The sequence below is a fragment of the Heterodontus francisci genome, chromosome 30 (genome assembly GCF_036365525.1).
Source record: "Heterodontus francisci isolate sHetFra1 chromosome 30, sHetFra1.hap1, whole genome shotgun sequence".
NCBI classification, from domain to species: Eukaryota; Metazoa; Chordata; class Chondrichthyes; order Heterodontiformes; family Heterodontidae; genus Heterodontus; species Heterodontus francisci.
This window is the reverse complement of record NC_090400.1, coordinates 5,840,300-5,866,507: the sequence shown is the minus strand read 5'-3', so window position 1 is coordinate 5,866,507 and position 26,208 is coordinate 5,840,300. Positions and strand designations below refer to the sequence as shown.

Sequence of the window (26,208 nt, the reverse complement as noted above, 5' to 3'; positions counted from 1 at the left end):
ACTTCCAACCCCACCTGAGTTCCCTTTCTGGTTGTCGGCCCGGTGGCCGGCACTCCCATGCCTTCGTATCCCCATTTAGGGGAATGAGGCGGAACACTTGTGTGGAGTGGGGAGGAAGTATGTTTCTCAGAGCAGGGTGGGAGAGTGGTGTCAAAGTAACATCATTGGCGTAGGGAATGGGGGGAAGGGTTTGAGAGAAATGTTTATGCATTTTGGTGGGGGTAAGGTCAGCTGGACAAGGTAAGAATTTTGGGTGAGGGCAAATAATTAATTTAATTGTTATTGAAGGGTGGGAGAGGAGCAGAAGAAATGTCTTTCTTTATTTTTATTTCCTTGCACTTAAAATGTTTAAATTTAATGGTGGGGATCAAAGCCGTTTAAAATGGCTTTAGAAACAGTATGGAGCAAACTATTTACAGAACCTTCCTCTAGGTGTTACAGTTGCAGAGTGAATCTGGCTTGTAGTCACATGACTGGTACTTAGCTCTTAAAGGGACATCACTCTTCAAAGATACAACAGATAGAGGGTATCTCTGGGTTGTCATGAGCTAAAATATCAGGTGATCTCCAATGATCTCTGTTGTGCTTCCTCCCAGCACCATGTTTTGTCCTGTCACAACAGCTAATTTAATGGCTCACTGACAACATCACAGTTGAGCAGGAACTTTCCAACTTGGTTTAACCATACCCATGAATCTCTGGAGCCAGTCATGTGTCGAGGAGCTGGAAACTCCTTGATGGCTGTTGTTTTCTGTGGATCAACTCTGACACCAGAAACATCCACCACATGTCCAAGGAACATGACAGTCGGTTGTGTGAATTCTGATAGATCCATTGGGTTTTGGTACTAGTACCATCCCCGAGCAGTAGCTTGTTGGTTGTGTCACAGGTTAAATAAACCACTGCTTCAGGACAGGGCTGGATTTTAAGAGCCCGGTGGCAAGCTCAAGAAATGGCGGCCTGCGCACATGAAAGAGCTGCCGCGATCTCCTGCATGGCAGCTCATTTAAATAGCCAGGGCGGCCCGACCCCCAATCATGTGGAGGGGGCAGGCTGTCCGTCCCCGGCAATAGCATCAGCTGTCTGTGCGCAGGCACTGGTGCTATTTAGAAAGGGCAGCCAGCCCTGCCAACATAGTTAAATTTTTAAAGTTAGAGCCCCCAAAATGTATCAAAAACATTTCCCATGCCACTTTCCCACCCCACAATATCAATTATATTAACTAATTGTCCTTCCCACCCCCCAAAACACTTGACTTTTAAATCTGACCTTTCCACCACCACCGCACCCCCCCCTCCAGACTGCACAAAGTTTAAAGTTCACCCCTTCCCTCCATCCCCTCCACCCCTTACGTTAATTTGATTCCATCCCCCACCCCCCTCCCCCAATGGAAAATCTTAACTCCTCCACCATTCCCACCAGTGTCAGGCCGGCTTTCCATGGATGGGGAATTGAAGGTGTGAGTGTGCCGGCTGCTACACCGAAGATCACAGCGAGGTCCGGAGGATTCAAGGTTCGTGTGTTTAAATTTATGCCTGCCATTAATTTCAACATTTTAATCCAGGTCCCGTCGCCCAACAGTGCGGGGGGGCTGCCACGGAGCCTTGCTGCCGCCAGAAGAATCAGGCCAGGCCTTCCCGCGTCGGTTTCTGTGGCGGACCGCTGCTGGAACCATCTTCCGGCCTCCCCCACCACAGAGCATGAGGTCAAGGCTCTGGTAAAATCCAACCCAAAGAGTCAATTTCCTTCTTTACTTTTGGCAAGAGTGGGTGAGGAACTTTTCTGGATGTAAACAGGTACACAGTCTTTGTTTCTGGACATAGAGTTATTTGGTTTGCTGTCTTCAGTGTTCCTAGTCCTGCAAACAGATGTGGGAATTCAGCTCTGACATTTGTTCGGCTGATATCTCAGCTTTCCAGTTCCTCTAGTCTGCAAATCAGATGCAAGTCGGTACAGACCTTCCTGCTCAAAAGTGAGCAACTCTGGTTTTGAATCACACACAATGTTTCTGTGCTTTCCTTTGCTCGATATTGGAGAGTTTCCTTCAGTTCTTCAATGTCTTTGAGTTCTATCACTCCTGGTTCATATAGTTTTTCGGATGATGGCTGAAGACTGTTCAGCATCAGAACGAACCAGAACTGCTGCACCAGTGTCTAAGTTACAGTGTGTCTTGTTTCCCTCTACTAGGATCTCAGCACTCCAGCAACTTCCGCTTGGTTCCTGGATCTCTCCAAGGAAAGGCACCTCAATGTCACGGATATCATCTACTTCATGGAGTTGCCACATTTCAAAGGCTTTGTGCGTATTCTGTACCAGCTCCTTCCTATGACAGACAGCTTGGAAGTGGCCCATCTTTCCACATAAATGGCATTTGCCCTCTTTGGCAGGGCTGTTTCCCGCCTGTGTTTTTCTCTGCTACACCAATTACAGTTAGCTTGGGCTGTTGATGGATGCTCTTCCTGTCTCCCTTGCTTTTTTACAACAGTTTTCACTTTTTTCTATTTGATACACTCTACTGAGTCAGCTGCTTTTGAAATGGGGCTCGCCCCCTCTCACCTCGACCCATGGATTGATTCTGTTTCCCAACATCAGCTTGTCTGCTCAGTTGGATTGCTTTTACTCAGGTTAGATCATCTCTTGATTGTAAGTTGTCAGACAAAGCATCATCCAACACTCCCATGACAATTCTGTCTCTGATCTTTCAAAGTTCCATATTCACAGACCTCTACAAGTTTATACAGGTCGTTTATAAATGCATCAACACTTTCCCCTTGATGTTGGGTATGTTTTTCCTGCTCAACAATGGCGTTCTTTCTGAGATGAAAGTATGTATCAAGTGCTTTGATTTCTTCATCATCCGTGACCTTTTCCCCATTGATACTCTGCGTGACGAGAATATCATCTGCACAGTCACACATCGTATATAACAGCGTATTGACCTGCTCACTGCTCACCTTTGCAGTGAGGTCTGATGCCGTGCAATATCTGGCAAATCTCCAATACCACTTTGGCCAGGTTTCTGCTTGATTGAGGCCTGCGACTTTCTCAAAGCTTTCAGGCAATAGTAGAGACTTCTCCATCATTATTTTCCACCCGCTGCCACTGTATAATATTCTTGGTATTGTTAGACGAATACGGAATACTTAATGAATCTGCAGAGGTGTATGAAACAGAAGCTTTATTGAATCACATCTTACTGCTCTGGCACATCTTCCTCAAGGCTGTATGAGAGACCAAAACATGTGATGTTACATCCAGGGGTCGACAATGTGTCCGTATATATACAGCAGTGTCCGTGGTAAAAGATTTTTAGGTTGTGACTGGTAATTTCGGGAATGCAAAGTTTCCCATTGGCTTCTTCTTTATGATCAGACTGACTTGAAAAAAAATCATAAGTCTGTTTCACAGCTGACAGCTGACAGGTGCTCAGAGTGGGAATGGCACTTTCTGAACTTTAGACAGATTTGGGGTTTTCTGGAGGGTTCCAATTTCCTTTTGAAAAGTCTGAATCTGTCTGAAGTGCAGAAACTGCCATTCCCACTCCCAGCAATAGTCAGAGAGAGAGATAGTGGGGGAGAAAGAGCAAAAGGTGGGGGTGGGAGAGGGAGGGGAGCGAAAGAGAGGGAGAGGGTACACCATGAGAGAGAGAGAGGAACAAGGAGGAGTATTGGAGATAGAGAGAAGGGGCGGGGGAGAGAGAGAGGAGGAGAGAGACAGAGAGAGATGGAGGGAGGGACAGAGAGATGGAGTGGGAACAAAGAGAGGGAGAGGGGTTACAGAGAGAGGGGCACAGAGAGAGAGACAGAAGGGACAGAGAGAGAGTGGGGGACAGAGAGAGAGGGGGCAACACAGGGAAGGGAGGAACAATACAGAGAGGGGGGATAACATATAGAGGGGGAACACAAAGAGGGGGAATACAAAGAGGGGACACAGAGAAAGAGAGAGAGGAGGGACAGAGAGCAATCAGGATCACTTCTGACAGATGGACATCTATCCGGAATACTCTGCATCACTACAGCAAGTGTACGGGCAGACATTGACAACTTGTGCAAGCAAAAAAAAATGCTAGGTATCGCACTAAATCAGTGTCCAACATAGTGACGAGAAAGTAAATCAATAAATCAGTCTTCTCATTCAAAGCTTCTTCACAAAAATGCATACTCATTGTTGCTTTGATTAATAGTAAGAAACATTTTTAATGCCTTTATCTTTCAAAAATTGTCTCAGCGACTCCCTATGTAAGACAAAAATTGTAATGTGGCCCCCCCATGCGAACAGTTTGGACACCCCTCTCTGTCCCCCCACCCACATCTCTTGCCCCCCTCTTGCTCACCTGTTTCTCTGCTCCCCCACACCTCTCTCTCTCTCTCCTTCTCTCTCTCTGTCCCCTTATCTCGATGTGTCTCTCCCCCACTTCCTAGCAGCTGAGTTATTTTAAAATGCCAGTTTAAAGGCTTATATTGTGTAAACTCATTTTAAAATGGCAAAAGGCATTTTGGGAATGTCTCGATTTCTGTGCTCTGGCAGGTATTATTTTCACTTGAGACACAAGCTCAGTGACATGTTGAAAGTTGCTGGACTTTTACTTCTATATAAATGTCACAATTCTGCTGCTCCCCATTTGGAATCACATTGTTCCAGAACAAGTAATGGGGAGAAAACAAGGAAGGAAATCCAAGGAGTCTCCAGAAGTCTGACCGATAGATAGTAGTTAGTAAATACGATGTAACAGATGGCTTAATCTATGAGAAACTATCGACAACTCCTTGACAAAATCCATGCTGCATTTACCGTTTTCAAACCTGTCGAGGAAGACATTGTAAACATTTATTATGTTTCAATGACCATGTTGGAAACAGTCATTAAATTTTTTGATGCTGCAAATCAGATTAAAGGACATGTTTTACAAGTATGTCAAATATCGAGAACTGTCTCATCGTCTCCCATCGTAATTCTGTGGGCCCTCCAACCTCCGAACCTGTCTCAGGGGGGCCTATAAACTTAAGACCACAGTATATTTGTCCGATGCCAAAATACCCTGTCACATGCTGAGCTCTTTGTAATTTCAGTAATTTTCCATCAGAGGTGCTTGGGGGAAGTTCCTTACCCTTCGATGTTCAGATGGACTCGGCTGCATTGATATTCTTCCAGATGAGTTTGTGCCTTTATTCTGGCAGCTATTGTTAGTTATTAGGGCTTTATCTAAACTTTTTAAGGCTCAAGGCTTGTTCCCTCATTTCAAACACAGATGTTTCATCTTGAACACATTGGCTTTGTTTAATTGGACAGCACTGTCTGGGTAAACACAATTACTACAGAACACTATGGGCTGGATTTTGTGTTGGAGGCGGGGCTCCCAGTGCCAGGCTGAAAAGGCGGGGGAATGCCCACCTCTGCCTTTTTGTGCCCCCGCTAGAGCGATCCTCCGGTCTTTTTAAATCGAAGTTTCAGGAGCCGGGATCACTGTCCCTTTAATGATGGGGATCCTGTCTTGAAGAGTTGCTGGCCAATCAGAGGGTTGGCAGCTCAGCAGTATTGGCAGTGCCACCAGGAGCAGTGGCCACTGCTGGTACTCCAGAGGCCTTGGAGCCAAGCCCAGCACTTGAACCCAAGCCCAGCACTTGGACCCGGACATCAGGTAAGTGAGGCGGGATCTCCGGGGTCAGTCCGGAAGGTCCCGGTGGTGGGGGTGGGTTTGACGTCCAATGGGGGGGTGGGGGCCCAGGGAGTGGGGGAATGGCACTGTAGTTCCCAGCGGGGTTCTTCCATGGGCCACAGATTGCCCAGGGTGGAGGGACACTCCCCAAGCCCACAGAGTGTGCGCCTCATGTTAAAAGGTGCCTCTCCACGTGGCAGAGCACCTCCCTGCCACTGGTAAGATCCCAGTGGCGGGGAAGAGGTCCTTAATGGCTGCTAATCGGCCAAATAAGGGTCTGAATTGACCTCTGGGTGGGAAGGCTGTTGTTGGCCTTTACCGCTCCCAGGAAGATTGCTTGGTGATCGGCACTCCGCGCACTCCCACCCCCGCACTCCCCCCAATCATTGATCGCGATACTCCATGCCCTCCCGCCTCTGACCTTGTCTCAGGGGGGCCACATAAAATCCCAGCTTCTGGTTCAACAGAAACCGAACTGTCCTCAGCACTAAAGGCATGACGGTAATTTGGTCAAACTTCACCATGAGGTTAAGTTTTGGTAAAACCATTACTGTTTTACAAAGAGAGAGAATTTAATTCAGGAGATTTGATGTGTTATAAAAGAGAGGTCTTAGGGAATGGAAAGTCCCTCGTAAGATTATAGGTTGTGATGGTAAGACAGTATTTATCAAACTATTAAGGTTCAACCCTCATGATTACTTGGAATTAATTACAAAATCTCAGACTCTGAGCAGCTGATAGAAATAAGTGAGGTTCCTTGTACCTCAAGTACTCGTGTTTTGTGATGAAGTTCCTGCGCAACAGAATACGGTAGATCAAGGCTGGATAGTGGTGATGTGAGTGATCATGACACACAGGACAGAGCTATCACATCCAAAATCCAATTGCCCAGAATGGGTACACGGGTGGCATATATTCCAGAGGGCTCAGTGAATGGAGGGATGTGACACTTGTGGGATATGCAGTAAAAGGTCCTGGCAAGTTAAATATTGGTTGAATGTTCATGATGATGGTGAAGAACCAAGCTCCATAGACTGACAGAATGGGATGAAAAAGTAGAGAGTAAGAAAGCTCAGTGAAAGTACTGACAGTGGGTTCAGAAGTAACTCTAGCATCAGAAAACCATCACCTTCCAGAGACGACCGTCTGATCGTGCAAGAGGGCAATCTCACAGTAAGAGTTCCAACACACAAAATAGAGTAAGTACAGAATGTTTTAAGGGCAAATAAAACATTAGAAAAATTAAATCTGGAGAAAAGTGGACTTAATTTCCTATTCTTAGGTGACCCAAAAAACATGAAACCAGTCATTTTTAGTGACACTTCACATGTTAATCTTCCTGATTGGTATTCTAGTGCAGCTGGTTTCAAAATATTTCTGATGGGTGAAATTGAGAAATGTTGTCCTTTAGTTTGTGAAACTAAGACGGTGTTAAAAGTTCTTTGGCTGTCGAAATACTGCCATGGAGATGGGATTCTATTTGTCAAATAATTAAATGAGATTCTATGCAATGGGTGTTTTGAAACTTTGGTTGTTGATAAAAATTCAATTTTTTATATAAGGCGAGATAAGGGAATCTATTAAATATCTATGAATTCTGTTTAATTGTGTGCAGGGCTGGACATTTACTGGGGATTCATTTGAGCCCTTTTAAAAATAGACACAGACTAAAACTATGGGTGTTGGGTTGGGAGGTCTATGCTTGTAATGTGTAAGCCTGTAAATAAATATAAAGGTCTTTAAGGATTGACTCCAGTGCTATCCTTCACCAATTGGCTTTCTGGAATTGAACACGGGGTCATGGGTGAACAGGACTTGGTGTGAGTTTGAGGTCAGCGAGGCTGAGTTTTGGAAGAATTCCTGTTTATCAGGGGGTGAAAAATTAGAGACCGGCCAGGAGAATACTGGAATAGTCGAGTCTAGAGGTAAGAAGATAATTAAGAGTTAGTACCAGATGGGAAGGCAGAGAGAAAAGGGAAAGAATGAGCAGCAAAACAAAATCACAATGGTGTTTTATTTATTTGCATAAAAATAGGATTTTGTATTTTGTAGCATGTTGCTGGCATCTATGATGATGGTGCTTAAATGTTCTTTTTCTCTTCTTTATTTCTTTTGTACAGGTAATATCTGTATCAGGGATCACTATAGGTATGGGATTGTCCATAGCATGTGACACACTGATATCCCAGGTAGGTGCCGTTAACTCCAGGCTGTACAGTGGGCAGTGATGAACCTCTTATGCAGCAAAAATTAATTCATTATATCAGAGAACAATGGGGGTGTGAATTTGGTTTCCATAGCGCTGCTGGAAGTGGTGATATGTAAGCCTTGTGCCCTCCTGGAGATACAGGCTGTGCCATCAGCTTCTTCCAACATGGCCCGCATGGCAGGCTGTGTTGAGAAGAGTGCCCATGCGGGCGTCCCTGTGTGTGCCAGAAGAATGTGAAGTAGCGCTATCCTGACAGCACACACCCTACCAGCTGTTCTGATGTCAGACTTCCTAATTTGGACCAAGCAGGTCCAGGGAACAAGTTTTCTTGTCACTCTGCAAACAGCAAACATTGAGCTGAAGACAGGTCTGACACCAGTGCTATTTAAAGGGCCAGGCACCCAACTTGCAGGTAAGGTAATTTTGAAGAACTTCTGCTATTGTAAAGTGTCTGGAAGTGCTCTGGAGGTATTGTGGTGAGTTCCTGGAGAGTCTTGCTGTATCCTCCCAGGAAGGGTAGAGGATTAGGTGACCTGTCCACACAAAGGCTACAACAGGTATGGGCATAGCAGTGGCAGTACCACTGGATCCTCAGCACGTCAGAATGAAGCAGAGGCTGTTGAGAGGTCAAGCTCTGCTCAATGCCTTCTCCCAACTTGGAGGCAGACTTCTCCATGCCCCTTGACAGTGACAGGCAGGCCAATAATGCACCCAGAATCTCGGTGTGCATTCCCATCAGCGCTCACCTGAATGTCATCCCATCCAGGTCCTCATCTGATTCTTCTGCAGCAGAACTCCTCTGTGACTGTGCCCTTCAGGGAGCTGGCAAATGAACCCTGGCCTGGCTGCAGCCCACTTGTGCCCAGATGACTCTCCACATGCTGATCCCAACTCTATGATAGCCTCCAAGGTACGTGCAGATCCAGTATCTGAGCTGGTAGCTGCAAGTGCCTGATCAATTGACAGGGTCTCTTTATCAGTGGTATGGTGTTGCTCTCTCTCTTCCTCCTTCAGCTGCTGTGGCTGGGCAGGTGGCAGTTTTGCCCTCTAAAAGCAGAAACTCAGAAGGGGAAGGTTGGTGTGAGGGAAGGGGTGTGGAGTGGGAAGAAAGAGGACCATGGACACCATCAGCAGCTTGCTCTTCATGGGAGATCCCAGGATGAGGGTGAGTGACAGTTGAGAACGGGCATAAGGCAGTAACATACCGTCATCCTGAATGCTCTTGGCGACACTGGATGACACGGGCTCTAGTGCAGCCAATCCCATAATGCAGAGAATTATCTGCACCGTAGGGTTCAGGAAATGGAGGTGTCTTGTCTCCCACCAGTTCTGCTCTGCTCCTTTCTATTGTTTGCCACCTTGTCCTGCGAGAGAGAGAGAATATCAATGATTGTGTAGCACTGTGTTCGGGTGATCTGCCTGCCATAGCTGAATAGCTTTAGGTATGTGGAGGCAGCAAGTGGTGAGTGTGAGGCTGGCAGCATTGGTAGGTGTGTGAGGGTGAGGTGGATTATCTGGATGTTCGATGTGTGCCCTCAGTGCTGGGACTGCTGCTGGGTGAGTGATGGGGGTGTGGTGTATTGAACAGATACTGATGGTGTGGTGGGGAGGAGATGTTATTGTTAAGCTGCAGTCAATGACCATGACCACTTGTGTGAGGTCATTGGACTTCCTGTGGAAATGCTGCCAGATCCTTGGCGCCAGAGTCTGGAAATTGACCTCCCTGGACACCTGCTCTCACTCCTTTGAGGGTCGTCCTTGAGGATCTCCTGTCCCTCTACAGAACAATGGTGTGTGCCATCCTGTCCATCTCCATCACTAATGACTAACCCTCACCCTAATCCCTCCAATCACACACCATCCTGACGTGGGAACAAGATCGCTTTTCCTTCACTGTCATTGGGTCAAAATCCTGGAACTCCCTTCCGAACAGCATTGTGGCTGTATCTACACCACATGGACTGCAGCGGTTCAAGAAGGCAGCTTCCATAAACAGCAATGTGATAATGACCAGATATTCTGTTTCATATTGATGCTGATTGAGGAATGTGTGGGAATGTGTTGGTGTGGGAGAAATGGGTTCGAATTCATGGCACATTGGCACCAGTACTGGGGAAGGAGGGAGCTGTTCCGATGGGATGGGCTCTGCCTAAATCAGATTCCTGGTGAATCGCAAAACTAGGGCTGTAGATAGGGCTTTAAACTAAATAGTGGGGGGGTGCGGGGAGGGTTCAGTTGCATGGAAAAACAGGAAGTTAAAGGAGAAGGTAGGAGTGCAGGTTAGTGATGAGGCTGATTGTTACCAGAAAATAAAAGGAATGGACAGAACGTGTGAATGTCATATTACACCAAGGAATCAGACAAGAGTAGGGAAATTTGATGATAAAACAAACTTAAAGGCTTTGTATCTGAATGCACGAAGCATTCAGAATAAAATACATGAGTTAACAGCACAAATAGAGATGAATGGTTGTGCTTTAGTGGTGATGACTGAGAGGTGGTTGCAGGGAAACCAGGTTTGGGAATTGAATATCCAAAGGTACTCAGTATTTTGGAAGGATAGGCAGGAAGGAAAAGGAGGAGGTGTGACTTTGTTAGTAAAGGAAGAGATCAATGCTGTAGTGAGAAACGATATAGGCACTGGAGATCAAGACGTAGAATCAGTCTGGGTAGAAATAAGAAATAGCAAGGGAAAGAAGTCCTTGGTGGGAGTAATCCATAGGTCCCCAAACAGAAGTTCCGCAGTGGGACACAGTATTAACCAGGAAATACTGTGGGCTTGTAAGAAAGGTACGGCAATAATCATGGGTGATTTTAATATGCATATAGACTGGATTAATCAAATTTGCAAAGGTAGCCTCGAGGGAGAGTTCATTGAATGTATTAGAGATTGCTTTTTGGAGCAATATGTTGTGGAACCAACCAGGGAGCAGGCTATTCTAGATTTGGTATTGTGTCATGAGGTGGGATGAATTAATGATCTCATAGTTAAGGATCCTCGAGGGAAGAGTGATCAGAGCATGCTAGAATTTCAAATTCAGTTTCCGGGCGAGAAACTGGAGTCCCATTCCAGCATTCTGGAGTTAAACAAAGGTAATTACATAGGCATGAGGATAGATTTGGCCTTAGTGGACCGGGCAGGAAGACTAAAAGGTAGGACAGTTGATGAACAGTGACAGATGTTTAAGGAGATATTCAATTCCTCCCAACTAAAATATTCCAGAGAGGAAGAAAGATCCTAAGAGGGGGTAAAACATCTATGGCTAAGCAAGGAAGTTAAGGATAACATAAAGACAAAAACTAAGGCATATCATATTGCAAAGGCCAGTGGCAGGCTGGAAGACTGTGAAACTTATAAAGATCAACAAAGGGTTACTAAAAAAGTAATAAAAAGAGCAAAGGTAAATTCTGAAAGAAAACGATCACAAAATATAAAAATGGATCGCAAAAGCTTCTATTAGTATATAAAAGGTAAGAGAGTAGCTAAAGTAAATGTTGGTCCCTTGGAGGTTGAGAATGGGGAGTTAATAGAAAGGAATACGGAAATGACGGAGACACGAAATCAGTATTTTGCCTCAGTTTTCACAGTGAAGGACACGAGTACCTCCCAATAGTAACAGGTAATGCAGAGGTTATAGAAAGAGAGGAACTAAGAACAATCATCAACACTAGGGAGAAAGTACTGAGCAATCTATTGGGATTGAAGGCAGACAAGTTCCCAGGGCCTGATGGCCTACATCCGAGGGTCTTAAAGGAAGTGGCAGCAGAGATAGTGGATCCATTGTTTATAATATTCCAAATTTCCCTGGATGTGTGAAAGGTTCCAGTGGATTGGAAAAAAGCTAATATCTCGTCCTTTTTCAAAAAGGGAGGGAGGCAGAAAGTAGGAAACAATAGACCAGTTAGTTTAATATTTATCGTTGGGAAATTGTTAGACTCCATTATTAAGGAAGTAATAACAGGACGTTTAGAAAGTCAAAACGCAATCCATCAGAGTCAGCATGGTTTTATGAAGGGTAAATTGTGTTTGACTAATTTGTAAGAGTTCTTCGAAGCTGTGACAAGCAAAGTGGATAATGGGGATCCTGTAGATGTAGTATATCTGGACTTCCAGAAGGCATTTGATAAGGTGCCACACAAAAGGTTAATACACAAGGTATGATCACATGGGGTTACGGGCAATTTATTAGTTTGGATAGAGGATTGGTTAACCAACAGAGAACAGAGACTCGGGATAAATGGGTCTTTTTGTGGTTGGCAAGATGTAACTAGTGGGGTGCCACAGGGTTCGGTCCTTGGGCCCCAACTATTTACAATATATATTCATGACTTGGATGCAGGGATAGAAGGTACTATAGCCAAATTTGCAAATTGCAAGAAAGAAATAAGAAATTTGCAAATGGATATGGATAGGTTAGGTGAATGGGCCAAAATTTTGCAGATGGAGTTTAATGTGGATAAGTATGAGGTTATCCATTTTGGTCGGAAGAATAGAAGGGCAAATTATTATCTAAATTGTGAAAAACTTCAGAGTTCTTTGGTGCAGAGGGGTCTGGGTGTCCTCGTGCATGAATGGCAGGGCAGGCTCAAGGGGCTGAATTTCCTACTCCTGCTCCTAGTTCTTATGTATAAGTACTGGTCAGGATAACTCCCCTGCCCTTCTTTGAAATAGTGCCCTAGGATCTTTTTACATCCATCGGAAAGGGCAGACAGAGTTTAACATCGCATCCTAAAGGTGGCAGCTTGAACAGTGCAGCACTACCTCAGTACTGTACTGAAGTGCCAATGTAGATAGCTGTGCACAAATTTCTGGAGTGGATCTTGAACCCACAACCTTCTGACACAGAGGTGAGAGTGCTACAACTGAACCACAGCTGACACAATAGCAAATGTACGAGCAGCCTCTCAGCATTCAACTACAAACACCAACTCTTACTCTGAAGATCAATCAGGATGGAAACTTTAACATTAAATAAATATTCATTAGCATTGTTTACTCTGCTTTTGGGGATACTGAGAAAACTTGCAGAAGCTTTCCTTAGGAGATAAGTTAGTTGGGTAGATTCCACGTAGCAGCAGATGGTTTAAAGAAAGGAGGGACAGAATGAATCAAATGGTATCGGATCATTCTGTCCTTTCTCATCATTTCTCTTCAAATTCTGTTAAACTTTCTCTCCAATGTGCAGTAGGTATAGTGGTTCAGAGGTAATTTACACTCCTGTGGTTGTGGTCAGAATGAACTTGGCATATTAAATGCTGAACAACAATAGTATCCAATCAAAAGTGTTTTGGTTAAGTAAGATAATTATTTTAATATTTTATATGTTGTTGCAGTCATAGAGAGATACAGCACTGAAACAGGCCCTTCGGCCCACCGAGTCTGTGCTGACCAACAACCACCCATTTATATTAATCCCATATTCTCTCCCACCTACCTACATGAGGAGCAAATTACAGTGGCCAATTTACCTATCAACCGACAAGTCTTAAGCTGTGGGAGGAAACCAGAGCACCCAATGGAAACCCACACAGTCATAGCGTGAACTTGTAAACTCTGCATAGGCAGTACCCAGAACTGAACTTGGGTTGCTGGAGTTGTGAAGCTGTGGTGCTAACCACTGCACCACTGTGCCATCCAATTTGAATCAATAAATAAATGTCGGTCCATGTAGAATCAATGCCATCGATCAGAATGTTAATGAACAATATCGATATAACTCACTTTAACTAAACTTTTGTTCTGATTTTCAGACATATGGCAGTAAGAACTTGGAGCGAATTGGCGTGATTCTCCAAAGAGGGATTCTCATTCTCATGATAACCTGTTTTCCCTGCTGGGCCATCTTCATAAACATTGAGCACATTTTATTGGCTATCAAACAATCTCCTGCAGTAGCCAAGTGAGAGTCTTATCTATTTTTTATGACAAAGAGAATAAAATGACGGCGTTAGTGTGAAAGAAAGAAGCCATCCTGAGTTTGTGGCCCAAAGACAGAGTGTGTTCATGAACATGCAAATTTTGGTCAAGCAGAGGCTAGATGGTTTCCTCAATACAGAGTGGGCCAATAAAATACTGAGTCGACCATCTTGCAGTGGATTCCACCTGGTAACAACATTCAGAGCAGCATTGATAGGGAATAGCAACAAGACTCATGCTGTCCACATAGTTGGTGTGATGGGAGTGAGAAACTAAGCTGAAATTGAAAGGGAAAATAATTCAGCAAAATAAATCCTATAATAGAACAAAATAAAACGGACTTTAGTCCTTAGAATAAGGACTGTTAGTCAGTGCCACTCTGCAACAGGTCATTCTTTTCTCCCCCGGAATCCTTTGCAGCCACATGGAGCAACCTGACTGGAAACTGAGCAAGTGAGTCTGAGTGATCCTGTGATTCAAACTCATGTCTTATTGGGAGTTAGATATAAAACTACTCCAAACCCCAGAACAGCTGCCTGTTTGATTCTTTAGAAAATAAATAGAATGATAGAATTCTACAATGGGAGGAGGAAGCCATTCAGATCATCGAATCTGTGGCAACTCTTTCGAAGAACAATCCAGTTAGTCCCACTTCCTCGCTCTTTCCCCATGTCTCTACAATTCTTTCTTCTTCAAGTATTTATCCAATTCCTGTTTGAAGGCTACTATTGAATCTGTCCCCACCACCCTATCAGGCAAAGCCAAATCCTAATCACTCATGGCATAAAAACATTTTTCCTCATGTCATTTCTGGTTCTTTTACTAATCACCTTGAATCTGTGCCCTCTGGTTATTGACACTTAGCCTTTAGAAATAATTTATTTGTATTTACTTTATTTAAACCCTTGATGATTTTAAACATCCTTTTCAAATCACCTCTTAGCCTTTGCTGCTCAAAGGAGAAAAATCACAGTTTCTCCAGTCTATCCATATACATGTAATCCCTCATCCATGGAACCATTCTAGTAAATCTCTCTGTATCCTCACCAAATACTGCCCTTCTTACCATTTCAAACTGAATGTGAATAATTTTCCTCTGCAATGACATAAATATGGCTTTGAAATACATCACTGGGAGGTAGGAATGTAGGGGTAGAAATTGATCTTTTTGTCAATTTTCTTGGCAGAAAATGGGGGGCAAAAAGGACCAGTTTTGGGAAGCAACATCCCACAGCCATATTGGTAAAGGCAGTTTTCCAGGTGTCTTGGGCAGTTGAATAAAACAGGCGTCCGGTCCCTTACATATGTAAATGAGGCAGTACAATGAATGTTGATTTCATGCCTGTATCAATGTTGTACCAGACCAGATATCAGTCCAAACATCAGAGTTGGGAATTTATGACCATCTCCATGATATATTATTTCCTTTGTTCTATTGTGTCTCCCAGTGAAACCTGCCTGAGAGTCCACTATGTGGCAGATCTAACTTGCTGCCTTCATTGCTGGGGCACAGGATGTTGGTACTTCACTGTGCTGCAAGACTTTGATATCTCAGTTTGGATGTCAATCATTGTAGAATCAAGGCTGACATCGATAGATTTTTGGACTCTATGGGAATTAAGGGAGAGGGGATTGGCAGGAAAGTGAAATTGAGGTCAATATCATCCATGATTTTATTGAATGGAGGAGTAGTCTCGAGGGGCTTTATGGACTGTTCCTGATCCTATTTATTATATTCTTATGATCAGATAGTGATGTTCTATGGTTTCCCTATTGTTACCAGAATCTTCTATTTCTCTTGCAGGTTAACACAACTCTATGTAATGATATTTATTCCTGGTCTTCCTGTAAGTAAATTATTCTCAGTCGTGCACATGCACACATAGCTCGTTAAAGAACTGAATCAGTAGTTACCTGAAATGTGAACAGGCCAAAAGAGTCCAGAAGATCACAGTGGATCTCCTTGTGACCAACTGGGTTAATGCACCAACCATCAAGCCCATATCCATCAGGATGATCCCCAGACTATGCTGTTCTCAATTGGGGAACAATAATGACTCAGTGCCATATAGCTAGATACTGGAAGAAGTCTTAAATAACCCAAAGACAGATGCCAGCAGAGCTCCAGAACCTCAACCTTGTCACTGATCCCCATGTGCACACTCACAGAAAGATGTTCATGCACAAAAATTATTCACACACTCACACATTCACATACTGATACTCACACATTCACACAAACAGACTCACACACACATCCACTGCACGCACACACACACACACACATTCCAGCACCATCATAACCAACTAGATATCCGGAGTGACTTATTTCTTGCCTTTCATGGCCCTGGATTGCTGAGGCCGATAACTGTAGCTCAAGTGCTTCCTGGTTCCTGCCCAATCCTTAGCTAACTCTCCGACACGTCCACATATCTCCCACTGGACCAGGACTCCATCACTGAAAATCAAACTATTGTTTCCAGGACTGTGACAGACTTCATCTCCTCTGGAGATCTTCCATCCACAGCTTTCCACCTCATAGTCCTCCAACCCCGAACAGCCCGCTTCAACTCCTTCCCAAGATTCACAAACAGGATTGCCCTGATCATTTCAGCCAAATCCTGCCCACTGAACTGATTTCTTCCTATGTACACTCTATTTTTTCACCCTTTGTCCAGTTTTTCCCCACCTACATCCATGACTCTTCTGATGCCCCCGGCTCTTTAACAGCTTCCAATTTCCTGACCCAAACCTTCTTTTTGTCACCATGGATGTCCAATCTCTCTACACCTCTGTCACCCACCAGGATAGTCTGAGGCTCTCCATTATTTCCTTGAATAGAGGATTTTTTTATATTTATTCATGGGATTTGGGTGTCGCTGGCCAAGCCAGCATTTTATTGCCCATGACTAATTGCCCTTGAGAAGGTGGTGGTGAGCTGCCTTCTTGAACCGCTGCAGTCCATGTGGGGTAGGTACACCCACAATGCTGTTAGGAAGGGAGTTCCAGGATTTTGACCCAGCGACAGTGAAGGAATGGCGATATAGTTCCAAGTCAGGATGGTGTGTGACTTGGAGGGGAACTTGCAGGTGGTGGTGTTCCCATGAACCTGCAGCCCTTGTCCTTCCAGTTGGTAGAGGTTGTGGGTTTGGAAGGTGCTGTCTAAGGAGCCTTGGTGTATTGCATCTTGTAGATGGCACACACTGCTGCCACTGTGCATCAGTGGTGGAGGGAGTGAATGTTTGTAGATGGGGTGCCATCAAGCAGGCTGCTTTGTCCTGGATGGTGTCGAGCTTCTTGAGTGTTGCTGGAGCTGCATCCAAGGGATGCAGGCAAGTGGAGAGTATTCCATCACACTCCTGACTTGTGCCTTGTCGATGGTGGACAGGCTTTGGGGAGTCAGGATGTGAGTTACTCACCTCAGGATTCCTAGCCTCTGACCTGTTCTTGTAGCCACGGTATTTATATTTGTTTATTTAGAGATACAGCACTGAAACAGGCCCTTCAGCCCACCAAGTCTGTGCTGAACATCAACCACCCATTTACACTAATCCTACATTAATCCCATATTCCTACCACATCCCCACCTTCCCTCAATTCCCCTACCCATACTGGGGCAATTTGTAACGGCCAATTTACCTGCAAGTCTTTGGTTGTGGAAGGAAACCAGAGCACCCGATGAAAACCCACGAGGTCACAGGGAGAACTTGCAAACTCTGCACAGGCGGTACCCAGAATCAAACCCGGGTCACTGGAGTGGTGAGGATGCAGTGCTAACCACTGCGCCACTGTACCACCCATGGCTACTCAAGTTCAGTTTCTGGTCAATGGTAGCCCCTCGGATTTTGATAGTGGGGATTCAGCGATGGTAATGCCATTGAATGTCAATGAGAGATTGTTAGATTCTCTCTTGTTGGAGATGGTCATTGCCTAGCACTTGTGTGGCGCGATTATTACTTGCCATTTATCAGCCCAAGCCTGGATATTGTCCAGGTCTTGCTGCATTTCTACACGGACTGCTTCAGTATCTGAGGAGTCACGAATGGTGCTGAACATTGTGCAATCATCATCGAACATCCACACGTTTGACCTTATGATTGAAGGAAGGTCATTGATGAAGCAACTGAAGATGGTTGGGCCTAGGACACTACCCTGAGGAACTCCTGCAGTGACGTCCTGGATCTCAGATGATTGACCTCCAACAAACGCATCCATCTTCCTTTGCGCTAGGTATGACTCCAGCTAGCGGGGGGTTTTCTCCCTGATTCCCATTGACCTCAGTTTTGCTAGGTCTCCTTGATGCCATACTCAATCAAATGCTGCCTTGATGTCAAGGGCAGTCACTCTCACCTCACCTCTTGAGTTCAGCTCTTTTGCCCAAATTTGAACCAAGGCTGGAATGAGGTCAGGAGCTGTGTGGCCCTGGTGGATCCCCAACTGAGTGTCACTGAGCAGGTTATTGCTCAGCAAGTGCTGCTTGATGGCATTGCTGCTGACACCTTCCATCACTTTACTGATGATTGACAGCAGGCTGATGGAGCGGAAATTAGCTGGGTTGGACTTGTCCTGCTTTTTGTGTCCAGGAAATACCTGGGCAATTTTCCACATTGCAGGGTAGATGCCAGTGTTGTAACTGTACTGGAACAGCTTGGCTAGGGGTGCGGCAAGTTCTGGAGCACAGGTCTTCAGTACTATTGCCGGAATATTGTCAGGGCCGATTGCCAATGCAGTATCCAGTGCCTTTAATCGTTTCTTGATATCATGCGGAGTGAATCGAATTGGCTGAAGTCTGGCATCTGTGATGCTGGGGACTTCAGGAGGAGGCGAAGATGGATCATCAACTCGGCACTTTTGGCTGAAGATTGTTGCAATTGCTTCAACTTTATCTTTCGCACTGATGTGCTGGGCTCCCCCATCATTGAGGATGGGGATATTTGTGGAGCCACCTCCTCCAGTTAGTTGTTTAATTGTCCACCACCATTCACGGCTGGATGTGGCAGGACTGCAGAGCTTAGATCTGATCCGTTGGTTATGGGATCGCTTAGCTCTGTCTATTGCATGCAGTTTACGCAGTTTAGCAAGTAGATAGTCCTGTGTTGTAGCTTCACCAGGTTGACACCTCATTTTGAGGTATGCCTGGTGCTGCTCCTGGCATGCCCTCCTGCACTCTTCATTGAACCAGGGTTAGTTTCCTGGCTTGATGGTAATGGTAGAGTGGGGGATATGGCAGCCCATGAGGTTACAGATTGTGGTTGAGTACAATTCTGCTGCTGCTGATGGCCCACAGCGCCTCATGGATGCCTAGTTTTGCATAGCTAGATCGGTTCGAAATCTATCCCGTTTAGCACGGTGGTAGTGCCACACAACATGATGGAGGGTGTCCTCAATGTGAAGATGGGACTTTGTGTCCACAAGGACTGTGCTGTGGTCACTCCTACCAATACTGTCATGGACAGAAGCATCTGCAGCAGGCAGATTGGTGAGGATGAGGTCAATTATGTTTCTCCCTCTTGTTGGTTCCCTCACCACCTGCCGCTGACCCAGCCTAGCAGCTATGTCCTTTAAGATCGGCCAGTCCGGTCAGTAGTGGTGCTACCAAGCTACTCTTAGTGATGGACATTGAAGACCCCACCCAGAGTACATATTGTGCCCTCGCCACCCTCAGTGCTTCCTTCAAGTGCTGTTCAACATGGAGGAATACTGACTCATCAGCTGAAGGACGGCGGTAGGTGGTAATCAGCAGGAGGTTTCCTTGTCCGTGTTTGATCTGATGCCATGAGACTTCATGAGGTCCAGAATCGATTTTGAGGACTCCCAGGGCAACTCCCTCCCTACTGTATACCACTACCTCTGGTTGGTCTGTCCTGCCGGTGGGACAGGACATACCCGGGGATGGTGATGGCAGTGTCCAGGACATTGTCTGTAAGGTATGATTCCGTGAGTATGACTATGTCAGGCTGTTGCTTGATTAGTCTGTGGGACAGCTTTCCCAACTTTGGCACAAGCCCCCAGATGTTAGTGAAGAGAACTTTGCAGGGTCGACAGGGCTGGGTTTGCCGTTGTCGTTTCCGGTGCCTTGGTCGATGCCGGGTGGTCCGTCCAGTTTCATTCATTTTTATTGACTTCGTAGTGGTTAGATACAACTGAATGGCTTGCTAGGCTATTTCAGAGGGCATGTAAGAGTTAACCATATTGCTGTGGGTCTGGAGTCACATGTAGGCCAGATCAGGTAAGGACAGCAGATTTCCTTCCCTACAGGACATTAGTGATCCAGATGGGTTATTACAACAATCGACAATGGTTTCATGGCCATCATTAGACCAGCATTTTTAATTCCAGATTTAATAATTGAATTCAAATTCCACCTTCTGCTGTGGTGGAATTTGAACCCACGTCCCCAGAGCAATACCCTGGGTCTCTGGGTTACTAGTCCAGTCACATTACCACTAGGCCACCACCTCCAGCCAGTTTCCATTCACCACCACCTTGCTCCGCCCAGCTGAACTTGCTCTCACATTAAACAACTTCTACTTTAACTCCTCTCACTTCTTCCATGTAAAAGCTGTTCCTATAGGTACCTGCATGGGTCCCAGCTATGCCAGCCTTTTTGTTGGGTATGTGGACCATTCCTAGTTCCAGTCGTACTCATGCCTCCTCCCTCACCTCTTTTTCTGGTACATTGATGACTGTATCAGTGCCGTTTCCTGTTCTCACCCTGAACTGGAGAACTTTATCAACTTTGCTTCCGATTTCCACCCTTCTCTCACCTTTATATGGTCCATTTCCGACACTTCCCTTCCCTCCCTTCCCTTTCTCGCTTTCTCTGTCTCCATTTCTGAGGATAGACTATCAACAAATATTCATTATATGCCCACTGACTCCCACAGCTACCTCGACTACACTTCCTCACACCCTGCTTCCTGTAAGGACTCCATTCCATTCTTCCAGTTTCTCCATCTCTGTAGCATCTGTTCTGATGATAGAACCTTCCAGACCAGTGCTTCTGATATGTCTTCCTATTTCCTCAAGCTATAGCTTGGGTCATAGAGGACCTGTGTAAATGATCTGCAGTCAGGCTGAACATAACCCCAATGAACATCGGAATCATGAATAAACTTTTCAAGGAATTATGAATGTAACTAGCTTTTTTATTTCAATAGTGATTGATACATTATCTGCTGCTAACTATTTTCAATATTCTTTCTTAGGCAACATTTCTCTATGAATTAGAGATCAGATACCTTCAGAATCAGGTATAGTCAACAACAACAACTTGTTTTTATATAACGCCTTTTACATAGTAAAACATCGCAAGGTTTTATAAAACAAAATATGACACTGAGCCACATAAAGAGATTTTAAGGCAGATGACCAAAAGATTAGGTCAAAGAGATTGGAGGGTCTTGAAGGAGGAAAGTGAGGTCGAGAGGCAGAGAGGTTTAAGGAGGTGATTCAGCGCCTAGGGCCTAGACAGCTGAAGGCACGGCCACCAATGGTGGACACTGTGTTTTGAAATGAGCATGAAATTACTTCAATAATTATTGCAGTAAGATGTATTTAAGAGTCTTCAGTTTTGTTCCCCTGATTTCGAAGGGCAACTGCATTCGGGCAGAAGATTCATAATATTTCAGGAACTAACTTTGAAAAAGCCGAATGTAGAATCCACCCAATTTCATGACACTAAAATCAAAGGGATAAAATCGGGTGGCGTCGACAATGGGAAGGTGATCTGCTTTCCCAGATTATCACCCAGGCTGTGAATGTGAAAATTACTGGAGTGTCAGTTTTTTTCATTGACAGTCTGGGCTGAATTTTACCAGCCCTCCGACACCAGGGGTCGTGGTGGGGGGCCCGGAAAATTCCTCTGGGAGAGGCTCACCATGACTCCCGACGCTGAGAAGGCCCCGTTTCTTTTTGCCCGCGGCGGTGAGGCCTCGATACAGCACGGCGGGCCTTCATTTTAATATAAAAATCAATTTTAAAAAATGCAAATAAACCTGCCTGGACCAGACGACCGTCCCATACCGATAGTCCGCCCACCGGCCAGAACTCCCGTGCCTTCGGATGTTCGCACAGACTTCTGAGGTGTGACACTGGTGGGGAGGGGGGAGGGGGGAGCAGTGAAATTCTCAGGTCGGGCCGATGGTGGAGAGCGGGGAACAGTCTTTTGATTGGTGGGGGCGATGGTGGGAAGGGGTTAAGATTTGAAGTTAATAAAAGTTGGTGGTGGGGGGTGGGGGGGGGGACGTCAGAATCTGTATCGAAGTTTTTTTTGGAGGGGGGAATGGGAAATTAATGAATCGATTCTTCCTTTGGGTTGTGGGTGAGGGAGTGAAAATGTTACTACATGTGCAACTTTAATTTTGAACATTTGTTTCCTTTAAAAATGCAAATGATAGTGAAGGACTTGGAGCCCATTAAAAATGGTGCCGGCGCCTGTCTGGTGATGCCTGACGGCTTGGCCAAGGACGGAGCGACCGCTCCCTCTACGTCATCGGGGGCGGCCGTTCTGCCCCCTCCATTTAAATGAGCCTCTGCGCGTGATATCGGGGGGCTCAGTGACGACGCATTCCCATGAACGGACCGTCAACTTCAAAGTAGTCGTCACAATTTGCAGCACGCTCAAAAAAATTTAGCCCTAAATCTCTCAACAGTGAAATGCTAGGAAACTGCACCTTCATAATGACACTTTGATTCTCTATTCCCCCAGTGCTGTGATGTCCAAGCTTTTAGTTTATTCTCAGGATGTGTACAATACTGGAAAGGCCACATTTATTGTTCATCCTCATTTGCCGTGAGAAGGTGATAGTGGGTCTTCTTCCTGAAATGCTGCAGTCCGTGTCGTGCTCAAGCTCCCCTGATGATTTTGGTTGGGAATTCCAGACAATGACTCAGGTGTCATGCCAACGTGCTGTGTTGAGTGATTTTTATTTAAATCCACTGACTGGAGAGAAATGAAAAATGAACAGACTTTACCAGCAGCTTAAGATGGCCACCAATTGGCAACACTGTATCTGACATTCCAAGGCCTGCGAGGTGGAGACAAAGTGTCTGCCCCATTCCAGCAAGAACCAAGACCTGGGAAATTTAAGGAACTGCCTGTTCCCTTTAGCAAAACTATCACTTGAATAATGGAACCCTGGTTGTGAGAAAGAAATCCCCAGACGTAGGCTGTTTTAGTTGCAAGTAGAAATACACACTGCTAGCTATAGCGACAGTGGAGTCATGGTAATGTCACTGGACTAGGCTCTGGAGACATGGGCTCGAATTCTACCACAGCAGATGGTGAAATTAATCAATCTGGAATTAAATGCTAGTCTGATGGTGACCATGAAACTAATGTTCTTTATGGAAGGAAATCTGCCATCCTTACCTGGTCTGGCCAACATGTGACTCCAGACCCACAGCAATGTGGTTGGCTCCTAAATGCCCTCTGGCCTAGCAAGCCACTCAGTTGTATCAAACTGCTACGAAGCCTAAGAAAAGAAATGATACTGGACAGACCATCCAGCATTGATCCAGGCACTGGAAATGACAAGGGCAAACCCAGCCCTGTCCTCCTTGCTAACATCTGAGGGCTTGTGCCAAAGTTGGGAGAGCTGTCCCACAGACTAGTCAAGCATCAGCCTGACATAGTCATACTCAGAAATCATACCTCACAGACAATGTCCCAGACACCACCATCACTATCCCTGGGCATGTCCTGTCCCACTGGCAGGACAGACCCACGAGATGTGCCAACACAGTGGAACACAGTCGGGAGGGAGTTGTCCTGGGAGCCTTCAACATTGACTCTGAACCCTGTGAAGTCTCATGGCATCAAGTCAAACATGGGCAAGGAAACCTCCTGCTGATTACCACCTATCGCCCTCCCACCCCACCCCATCCCTTGGCTGCTGAATCAGTGCTTCTCCATGTTGAACACCAACTGGAAGAAGCACTGAGAGTAGCAAGGGAACAGAATGTACTCTGGGTGGGGGACTTCAATGTCCATCACCAAGATTGGCTCGGTAGTACCACGACTGACCAAGCTGGCTGTGTCCTAAAAGACATAGCTGCTGGACTGTTTCTGCGGCAGGGGTGAGGAAACTAACAAGAGAAAAAATCCGACTTGACCTCTTCCTCACCAATCTAACTGTTGAAGATGCATCTGTCCATGACAGTATTGGTAGAAGTGATTACCACACAGTCCTTATGGAGACAAAGTCCCATCTTCACATTGAGGAGACCCACCATTGTGTTGTGTGGCATTACCACTGTGCTAAATGGGATAGATTTCAAACAGATCCACAATTCAAAACTGAGCACCCATGAGGCACTGCGGGCCATCAGCAGCAGTAGAATTGTACTCAACCACAATCTGTAACCTCATGGCCTGGCATATCCCCCACTCTACCATTACCATCAAGTGAGAACCAAACTTGGTTCAATGAAGAGTGCAGGAGGGCGTGCCAGGAGCAGCACAAGGCAAACCTCAAAATGAGCCTTGTGAAGCTATAACACAGGACTACTTGCATGCCGACAGTGTAAGCAGCATGCGATAGACAGAGCTAAGCGATCCCACATACCCATAGATCAGATGTAAGATCTGCAGTTGTTGGGCGGGTGGAGAAGGTCAGATGGTAAAGGTAAGTGTTTTAGGAGGAAGGGCTAATAATTAATTTAATTGTTATTGAGGAGGTGGGACAGGAGCAGAAGGGATGCATTTATTTAATTTAATTTAATCTTTATTTAAATATTTAAATTTGCCGATCGGGCGAACAGCTGTTTAAAAATGGCAGCAATGCCTTCGCACAGGCAGCTGACGCTACTGCTGGGGCCGGGCAGCCCACTGCTCCACGTGATCGGAGGCTTGGAATTGTGGTAGCTCTTTAGCGTGCGGGGCCGGACACCATTTGCTTTCGCCAGCATTCTTATAAATCTCAGTCTTAGGTCTCAGCTCTTGATGGGCTGGTAGAATAGCTTACGATGGCCCCATTTTGATAATATGAGGGCTGTTTACACTCTATTGTATTGAAGGGCAGTTGGAGACGTAGAATCTGTGAATGTCTTTGTTTTAACTCATTTTGTGCATCACTCACATCCATATGTGATGAGCTGTCTCATTTCCATGTAGATGAGGTTAATTTGTTTAGTTCCTGTAGACATGGATGTGTATTTTAGTGCAGGAGGTGGTTATGTCATGAGACTGTGTCCTCCATCTAGTTGAAAGCAAATGTTCCAGTCATTTAAAATTGTTCTAATTTTTATAGCTCTTCAGTTTATTTCTTTTATTTTCATTGCTGCACTTCTTGTGATTGTGGCACCTCCCCCAAAAAGGAAAAAAAGAAATGTCTTGGATTCTATTTTTTGTTGTTTGTTCTGATGACTTAGTCAGAAAGGATTAAAGAAGATATACGGTCACGCCAGTACACACATTCATTTCATACACTCCTCAGCCTTCCAAACCTAGTACAAGCTTTTGTGGATAGAGTGTGTATTTTTACATCCTGGACAGTACAGTGACTAGGACATAGTTTTTTTGCGCTATGTGTATAATTTTTCAGTTGAATAGTTGGAGGAGTAAACTCCATCGAAAAAGCCTGGCTTTTCTAACTTTGAATTTTTGCAGGAATGTGAGCAGATTGTGGTCTGTGTAAATTTGAACCTCTTTGTGAGAGCATGGAATAGCAGAATAGGGGGAATGAGTGAGTAGGACACTTATCAGAGAGATAGCAGTTTATTGACTAAAATCAGTGGATTCAAATCTCCTGCACTCTGGGGAAGCTCAATGATAGATGGGGGAGCTCCCCGGTGAACAGGGAATTTAAATTTGCTGATGTAACTGCAAATGTGGGCAAGTAGTCAGCAACTACAAGCAGGCAAGTTCAAGCAATGAGCCTGAACCAAGTGAGGAAAGGGGACCCTCTTAGATCAGGCACATTGTACCCCAAACATGGCCATTGGGAGAACAGTTGCATCTGACCTTCCCGCTATACTGGCACCATGCCACACATACTGTTGGTCTATTGAACGGCAATCCCGAGGCCTGACTTTATTGTCTTGTTCCCACTTCAGGGGATCATCTTGCCTCAGCTTTTCACTGGTTTCATAGCCAACATCTTCAATGCAATCATCAATTATCTCTTCCTCTTTGTGCTGATGCTGGGAGTACCGTAAGTAGCAAACAAATTTTTTAAAATGTTAAAATATCAGTTCATAAACTTTCACAGAATGATGACACAAACATGGTTTGAAGCTGCCTTTAAAATGTGTACTTGGTGTTTTTCAGAGGCTCAGCTGCTGCCAATGTTGTTTCTCAGTACTGTCAAGTTATACTTCTGTTTGTATACATTCGATGGAAAAAGTTGTACGTTGGGACCTGGGCAGGTAGGGTCCAGGTGGTAATTCCAACTTTGGACGATGGTTTAAATGGACGATAACCAA

General features: G+C 45.2%; 1 protein-coding gene across 1 annotated transcript in view; it reads left to right on the top strand.

Annotated features, from left to right (window-relative positions):
• LOC137346462 (multidrug and toxin extrusion protein 1-like) overlaps window positions 1-26,208 on the top strand; it is a 90,239-nt gene that overhangs the window by 3,413 nt on the left and 60,618 nt on the right. Inside the window, exons 3-8 of the mRNA XM_068009913.1 lie at window positions 7,777-7,845; window positions 13,617-13,765; window positions 15,587-15,629; window positions 20,991-21,035; window positions 25,840-25,937; window positions 26,054-26,151. Of these exons, the coding sequence (XP_067866014.1) occupies window positions 7,777-7,845; window positions 13,617-13,765; window positions 15,587-15,629; window positions 20,991-21,035; window positions 25,840-25,937; window positions 26,054-26,151 (502 nt within the window). The remainder of the gene's footprint in view (window positions 1-7,776; window positions 7,846-13,616; window positions 13,766-15,586; window positions 15,630-20,990; window positions 21,036-25,839; window positions 25,938-26,053; window positions 26,152-26,208) is intronic.